At 27.2% G+C, this 8,981-nt stretch overlaps 1 protein-coding gene across 1 annotated transcript; it reads right to left on the bottom strand.

Annotated features, from left to right (window-relative positions):
- Positions 1-1,703: 1,703 nt before the first annotated feature.
- Positions 1,704-7,169, bottom strand: LOC150030332 (putative xyloglucan endotransglucosylase/hydrolase protein 30). The gene is made up of 4 exons (XM_090309820.1): positions 6,631-7,169; positions 6,443-6,543; positions 5,893-6,101; positions 1,704-2,387 (listed from the first exon to the last, which is right to left on the bottom strand). Exons 1-4 carry the CDS (start codon positions 6,845-6,847, stop codon positions 1,868-1,870), a joined length of 1,047 nt encoding a protein of 348 aa, XP_090165946.1. The 5' UTR covers positions 6,848-7,169; the 3' UTR covers positions 1,704-1,867.
- Between the last annotated feature and the right edge of the window lie 1,812 nt (positions 7,170-8,981).

Below are 8,981 nucleotides of genomic sequence, written 5' to 3'. Positions count from 1 at the left end.
GCCATTGTTTGTTAATTAAAATAAAAAGCAATAGACTTGCTCAAGCCGACTCTTTGAACATGAAATATATACAAAATCTAACCAACTTCATTTTGAATATTTATTTCCAAAATACTATTCTAACCAATTCATTTAATTATAAATAGCAGAAACGAAAAGTCAAATAAAAAAATTTATTGAGGTTGGAAAAAGAAAAAAAGAAAACACACTTTATTTTTTTCAAAATCGCATATTACTTGATGGGCCATGATTAGGTGTTTTTTATTTAGCCTGTTGTGTGTGTATGTTTCCATTAATATTAAAATAATTTTTTTTCCCGGACGGAAGAAAATTAACTACCTTATTTATAAATATAACAAAATGTCACTATCTATCAGTGAGACACTAATGTCAAACATCTATCTGTGATTATCACCGATAGAAATGACATTTTGATATATTTAAAAATATTTTCAGTAGTTTTCTCATTTAAAATAATCATCCTTTTTAATATTTTTTTTAAACAACCAATATAAAGAATAAACAAAACATAATTCAAATATTATCAAGATGATAGCAAACGCTCGATAAGAATCTTTCCAGACCAAAGAATTTCTTGAAGAGAAAGCTAAAATTGCCAAATAATGAATAACTTTGTAAACTCGAAATATTCGCATAGGCAACAAGAGAAGAACCTCATAATAATATATATATATATATATATTAAAAAAACTTCAATCAGGTCTGGATCAAAATCATTAAACAGATTCAATACTTCAAACGAATCCAATTCTATAATCGAAGGATTTCTACCCTTCCAAAACAAACTGTGAGCGTTTAAACCTCCAATGAAAATTATTTTCATATTATGTGATCTAAGCCTGCAAATCCTGAAAATAATATTTGTATATTCTTATTATATCTAGACTTTTTTAATTTTAAAATTAAGAATTATGTTAAATAAAGATTAAACCATTTAAGTATACACTATGTCATTTTATAAATTCAACTCATATTTTCAAAAAAAAAAAAAAAAAGAAATAAAATATATATTGTGTAATGAATAATAAATTATTTAATATTATAAAATAATAATCATACATAAAACATGTTCATGAATAAATTAATAATAATTTATCATAAGTACAAGCTAATTTTATGATTTATAAATATGATATCAAAGACAATTAAAATAATTATTTAAATTATTTATGAAATCTACTCACAAACACATTTGAAAGTCGGAAATATTATTCTATTTTCATTAAATTCTTTGTTTTAAAATTTATGTATGTTTTTCATATTCCTTCCTAAACATGGCCATAATTATTGAAAGAAATGGACATTTATCCAAATTCAAAGTCACACCAAATACTTTCACTTTGAATGCCTAAAGAAAACACTTCCACATTTGAAGGAAATGTCAATATCAAACCTTGTCCACGTGGGTTGGGGTAATCAATCATAGGAACATGGTACAACTGTCCTAATCATTTACATCCCCTTATCCAATATATCCACATGGCCTTGTTGATAGGACAAGCAAGGCCAAACAAAAATCATCTATTTTGGTGCATCAAATATAATTCAATAAAATATTATCACGTAATAGAAATAAATTTTGTTACAAATAGAGTTTGACTGGTTGAAGTTGAGAATAAGGTACATAAATTTTGTTTGTTTATTGACATAAAAATAGGTGCAATCCAAGCCATACTTAAATATTTTATATACTGTATGAAGGTGAGAATATTATTAAAAATTAAACCAATAGATTTATATTATTGTTTTATTGAACACAACATACATACACAAAGTTGACAGAATAAACAAAGTAAAGAATACTTTTTCTTTAATCTCTATAATGAATCTGTGAACACACACGTTATTACATGCTAGATTGGTCATTCAGGGAAACAGTAGGGTTCCTGCTGCGTCGTCTCGAGCGACGGCGATGGCTTCCGCCGAACTTCAACCTTCCGGTATCCTTAAAACGCTTTTGCTCGGTCGGACTAATGACACATTCTGGAGGTGGGACAGGGTATCGGAGTGTATCGTAACAATACGAGTAGTACATATAATGCTGGCGAAAGTTGCGCATGGCAGCACGACGCTCGGGCGTTACGGTGGCAAAGTCTTGGGCGTTGAGGCGGACATTGACGTCGGTACAGTCGGAGGGTTCTAGAACCTCCTGGATGGGATCAGAAGCGCAGCCTTCTAAAACAAGGTCCTTGAATTCAGAAACAAAGGGTGCATATTTATAGTTTACTTTGTATTTGCCACCTGAGGTAGCCCAATTGCTAGCATCCCAAATTGTGGCATATAAAGACATTGGCTTTGAAGGGTAATCTCCACCCATTGCTTCATTTCTCACCACTTCTCTAATGGGAACTTCATCAATGTAAAATCTACAAAGTCCCAAAAAGAGGAGAATTAAAATTTTAAGAGTATTCAAATACATAGAAATAAAAGGTTATAAAACAACATATAAACTCTTTCTACTTTCAATAAATTTTAAATTTAGTCTGTCAAAGATAATTGAAAGATAATAATAATAATTTTTATGCAAGAAAATATAGTATGTAAATATATTTTCAAAATTTATGGTACAAATACTAATAGATAACAAAATGTTTTCCTTTTTTCTGCCAATGAGGGCTAAATTTAAAATTTATTGAAAGTACATGGAGAAACTAAAATGGTATTTTAACCCAAATAAAATCAAACAAGTGCAAACTTAATTGGTAATCAGGTCCTATTTGCACGTCCCAACACGTGGTTCAATGATAATTGTATGTGCCCCTCTTGAGGGAGAAGTTTAAATTCTCATACCTCACATTTGTTATTTGAAAAAAAATGGTACTATTTGTACGTAGAATAATTTATTGATTTCTAAGTTACAAAGGTTGTTTTCAGCTAGTATTTTGTTGGGAAAAATAAAGTTTTGCAAGTATATTTGAAGTTTCAACAAAATTTTACTGACAAATTTGGTAAGACTGTACCTTCCATATGACAAATTTTTATTAACAATTACTTGGACTTTAAAAAAATAGGTATAACCTAGGCAGTAACTACGTTTTCCTCAATCAGTAAATATAGTAATTCCTTTAAACTTATAACGGTAGCAAAAATTAAAAAAAAAAAAAAAAAATGGTTGTGATATGGATACAAAAGTAATTCAAAACAACCATAACCTAATATCATAAGGAAAGGACCCATGCTTCAAGAGAGGGAAAGAAGAGAAAATGATTAAAAAAAAATGGGGAAGAAAATTAATGAAATAGAAATCAAGAGTCAAATAAAAAAGGTGGACAACCCTAAACAAAAATTCTTATCCAAATCTTTAAGAGTAAGCAAAGCCAATGAATCACATGGATGTATGTGTAGTGAATGGTTAGTGTTTACTTTGCCATGTGATCCAAATTGTAGCTTTGTTCACAAGTTTTCTTTAGGCCTTTCACTATAAAGAACAAAAAGTAGTTTTTGGAAGTTTGGAAAGCCTAACTTTGACTTTGTGTGCTTATGCAGTACTTCCCACTATTTTCACTTTTCCTTTTCATTTAAATCATATGGAATAGAAAGCACACAGTTTTGATTTCTAGAACAAAAGATTGAATAATAATAATAATAATAATAATAATAATAATAATAATAATAATAATAATAATAATAATAATAATAATAATAGAAGGAACTACTTAATTGGTTAAAATACTATTTTGGTCTCTATACTTGAAAGTTTGTTCAATCTCAATCCCTACACTTTCAATAAATCTTAAATTTAGTCCTTAATGTTAATTTATTCTTGATTTTTTTTATGTAATCTATTAGCAATTTTACTATAAAATTTAGAAATAAATTCACATATTATATTCAAAGAAAATTTATTATTTAACCAATTATAATAAAAATTAATTTTGAAGGATTAAATTTAAAATTTTTTAAAAATAGAAAGACTAGAATTGGACAATTGTAAGTAGAAAGACTAAAATTGAACAAATTGAAAAGTATAAAACCTTTCACCTAAATAAAAAAAAAAAAGCACTATTCGTAAATTCACGATTCTAAAAGGAATTTGACTTCTTTTATTCCTAAAACGATTCCTTGACCTATGATTTCCGTTAAAAAGAAATGACACGGAAAGCATAAGAATAATATCTCTTTTTTGTTTTTTTAATAAATAATTGCTTAAATTTACTGTCTTTTGCTGAAATTTTGTTCTAGAAAAACAGTTTAAAGTTAGAATTTTTAATTTATAATTTAGGTAAGATATCATTAGGGAGAGGAATATAGAACCCAAAAAAAAAAAAAAAAAAACAAACTTTATAGCAAAAAAAAGTTTCAAAGGTGCTTATAAAATCTAAATATTTTTTAGATTTTCCTATTTATAAGAATTTTCCATAAATAATAAATCATTAGAGTGTCAATTATTTTTATATTTAAAAAGTAGAAAACTAAAATATGATTCGTCATTCTTCTCACTCACCATTCCTAAAAGAAAAACTGAAATGGTGAAATTCCTGAAGGAAAGGATTTAAGAAAGGAAAAACTGAAAATGACCAGAAAAAAAAGATGATATATATATATATATATATATATATATAAAATAAAGTCGTATCTATTTAATTCATTAATGGCCACTCAATTCATGGTGGAATCAAACCAACCCATCGCCTTCCATCAATTCCCACACGCAATCTAACTTTTCCAATTCCCATTATTATTCGTAAATTTTGCCAAAACTTAATCCATCTGTATCAAATAAAATTGATTTAAATACTACTTTGATTCTTATATTTTTAATTTTGATTTATTTTGAACTTCATACTTCAAAATATTCATTTTAGTTCTAACTTTGATTCATTTTAATCTCTATATTTTTCAAAAAATTCATTTTAGTCCTTGTACTTCAAAAACTAAGGATCCAAATGGTCATCTTTTAAAAGTTCAAGATCCAAATGAATAAAAGTTAAAAATACCGGATCAAAATGAACATTTTGAAAAGACAAAAACTAAAATGAATCAATGTTAAAAAGTATAAAGACCAAAATAAACATTTTAAAAGTACAAATATCAAAATAAACTAAAATCAATTTATAATTAAATATATAATTTAACATATATATAATATATCTATATTTTCAATTGATTATAATCTGTAGGTTAGAACTTAGAATACCTTTCAAATTTTGAATAAGTTTCAATTATGCTTCTATATTGTGAAATTTTCATTTTTACCCCAAAAATTAGAAATTTGTTCAAGGAAAAAAACTCTTAAATTTTGAAATTGTTTTAGAAATATTATTTTCTATTAAAATAAATGATGAAAATTGATGTGGCAACTAATGAATAAAAATGAGAAGACTTGATATTATTTACAACTATCTAAAAAATTACTATCTTTTTCCCAATTTTTTATCCCAAAAGATAACAATAAAATCATTTACCTAATCAATTTTTATACATCACTTATCACATGAATTTACGTGATTTATTGTAGGATGATGTCACATATGCCTCCAATTTTTTACATATGAATTGTTGCATCAATTTTTAACTTATTTTAATGAAAAAACTAATACCATTTAGATAAAAATAAAAATTTATCATTTTGGTCTCTATATATTGAGGTTTATTCAATTTTAATCCATGTACTTTCAAATATCTAATATTTGTTCTTATACTTTACTAAATTTTTAATTAGTCTCTCAAAGTTAATTTGTATTAAAAAATAACGATATTAGTTTTCATAAAGAAAATATAATAGATGAATATATTTTTTAATTTAAGATTTCTTAAAAGTATAGGGTAGAATTAGTTTTAAAAATACAAAAATAGAGTTAAAAAGGAAAAACCAAAAACGTACACGAAAAAGGTAATTTAGTATTTAGAAAGTTTTATAGAGATACTTACATAACATTATGAGCGGTCCAAAGAATACTATATCGGTGGAATTCCTTGGTCGGGTCGAACCAAAGCCGGTAGCGTTCCTCCCGCCCCCGGTTCGTGCTTCCGTTTCCGTACAGATTTGTCTGAAACCTCCATGGCTTCCCTTCAATGTTCCCTAAAAACTCGAAGTCCAATTCGTCGTGATTCTTCTCAAACACGTCACCGTTTGAGGTCTGTTATGACGGAACATGAACCAAAATTTCAACCACCGTAATCATGGAGGATGACGAATTAGGATGAAATTTGCAAGAAAAATTGTGTATACTCATTCAATTTCCTTAACAGTGTTCTTGTTTCGTTTCTTTTTGAATCTGAAATCGAATCAAGTTTCTCTGTTTGATTAATTAATTTCATTCAACGGTTACGAGTTACGACTCCTGTTTGACTGAAATTTTCCTATAGAAAATTTGATTTCAACATTTACGGCGGCGCTTAAATTTTTAATTTTCCTCAGCAAACGAACAATTAGGGCAGAATTAAACAATAACTTCATTCGCTCGATTTCGATACTTACATAGAAAGCTACAACGATGCCGGCGGTGTAATCGGACGGCAATTTGATTCTAGCGCTAAAGAATCCATGATTATACATCTTCGACGAGATGAATCCAGAGCCTGAGAAGAAATTCACTCAAAGAAGAATTAAACCGCGGAAATTCAAACATGTATTCTCTCATAAACTGAGCGATTCCGAAAACATACCGGTGAAGCGATCCAGGAGAAGACGAACGGATTTTCCATCGGGAGAACGAACAAGGTTACCGTCGCCGAATAGAGGCGAATAACCTTCATTGAAACGGATTGTAGTAACATTGAAAGAAGCATCTGCAATGAAATTACAGAAACAGAAGATCATCAACGTCAGAAGAAGAAACAGATTCGGAAAACTTCCGCCATTGCTACAGAACCAAACATCCATATTCTCTCTATCTCTCTCTCTCTGTATATATATATTTCGTCTCTGGTTCTGTATATATACAATAAATATTTTTTTGTATATATACAGAAAATCTTGACAAGAATTAGAGGAAGATGAAGAGATGAGAGGTTTGAAATTGAATGCTTAATTATGTCTAAGAGAGAGAGGAAAAGAGAAGAAGAAGGGTTGAATTTGGCTAAAGGAGTTTCTGATGTGTTTCTTTTTCCTTTTTTGAAAGATGAAATGACGGAATTGCCCTTTGTTACTGACGATATTTCGGGAGAGCCACTATTTTCGTGAGATGGATTTGAGGTTGGCTCCTCTTATCCTTTATTCAAACAAGAAAAATAATTTAGAGGGGAAAAAAATTATTTTGGTCATTTTAGGTTTAATTTCTATTTAATTTTTTTTATAAAAATAGTACACTTTTATCCATAATTTTTTAAGTATATTTTTTAGGGATGTTTTTATATATAGCAAAATGACCCATTTATTTACAAATATAACAAAATGACAAAAAGTTTTCTTAGTAATTTTGCTACTTAAAATAATTTCTCTTTGATATCTGAATTTTGATATGTTACATTGAATTTTGAGTTCAATTTTAATTTAATCTCTATGGTGTTAAGAAGTTACCTTGATTTTCTTTTTAAAATATACACTTTCAATCTTTCATGTTAATGTTTATTAGTTAATTTAAAAAAATTAAATTAGTTTTCACTAATTTTCCTTTAAAAAAATTCACCTCACAACCATTTTAAATTAATTAATTAAAAGTTAATATAAAATATCAAAGTGAATCTTTGTAAAAACTCGAAGGTAACAATGTTAGGTATTAAAAGTTAGAGACCAAATAAAAGCTAACTCAAAACTCAAAAATAAAAATATACACTTTAAAACTTAAAAACTAAACATAAACTAACTCAAAACCTATAAGTATAGAGTGTGACATTTTGAATTTAAAAACTCAGTAAAAATTAAACTCAAATAGATCAAAATAATATTTTTCTCAAAATTAAAAGGAATATTGGACTTTTTTTTGCCATCCATGCAATTTGCTTACAATGAAAGATTAAATTTCCTAATTCCAAAGCCAAGAAAAGGGGTTTGACAACTAAGAATATCAATCTCACTTTAGTATAGCAACATAATTCTTTGCTTTGCTTTGTTTGTTTCTTCTTTTAAAGAAAAAATACTACACAATAATCAATAAGTTGTATAATGATTATTCTCTATATTAAAAATAAAATCGAATAGCAAATTCGAACCTAACTAATTCAGATGTATATTCCTATCAATTTGATCAAAAGTAAAAAATAAATAAATAAAAAATAAAAAACAAAACAAAATAAAATTGGTTCATCACTCGAAGTTTGTGATGTAAGTTATTTAAAAACCGAATAGATTACTTTATCCAATCAATCAAAGACGAGTACTATTTTTATTTTTTTTAAAAAAAGTCCTACCTTATTACTCCTGTAAAATTACATATTTATAATAGGTTAGACTTATAAATTAGACTATCTAAAGAATTTATTGTTATTATTTATTTTTTTAGTACAATAATTATGGTGTGGGAGATTGAACCTCTGACTATTGGTTCGAAGTATATATCAATATTGCTGAATTAAGGTCATTTACATATATTGTTGTTATTATTATTTTCCAAAAGACAATGCATATGCACTCGTATACCTTCTTATTAACTGGCCCCCAACTTTATTATTGTTTGGATAAAAATCATTTTGGTCCTGTATTTTTTGGTTTAATTTTAGTTCATGTATTTATAAAGGTTCAATTTTAAACATATTTACACAATATTTTTCCTTGCATGAAAATTGTTATTGTTATTTAGCCAATTTGATTAAAAAATAAATTGAGAAACTCAATTTAAGATTGATTAGAAGTGCACGGACTAAAATTAAACAAAATTCAAAATATAGAGACCAAAATGTTATTATTTTAATATAGTTAATAACAGGACAATTGTAAACAGAGTAAGAAGGCCCAAAATATTGGCAGATATAGCATAATGGAAAAAAGTACTAATATGACAATTTAGATAATCTATTAGTGATAGATCATATTGCTGGTAGGGAGTCTATCAGTGATAGACCATATCGTTAGTAAGAGT

The sequence above is a fragment of the Benincasa hispida genome, unplaced genomic scaffold (assembly GCF_027475165.1).
Source record: "Benincasa hispida cultivar pf3 unplaced genomic scaffold, pf3_genome.v1.1 HicScf301, whole genome shotgun sequence".
NCBI lineage: Eukaryota > Viridiplantae > Streptophyta > Magnoliopsida > Cucurbitales > Cucurbitaceae > Benincasa > Benincasa hispida.
This window is presented reverse-complemented; position numbering and strand designations above follow the sequence as displayed.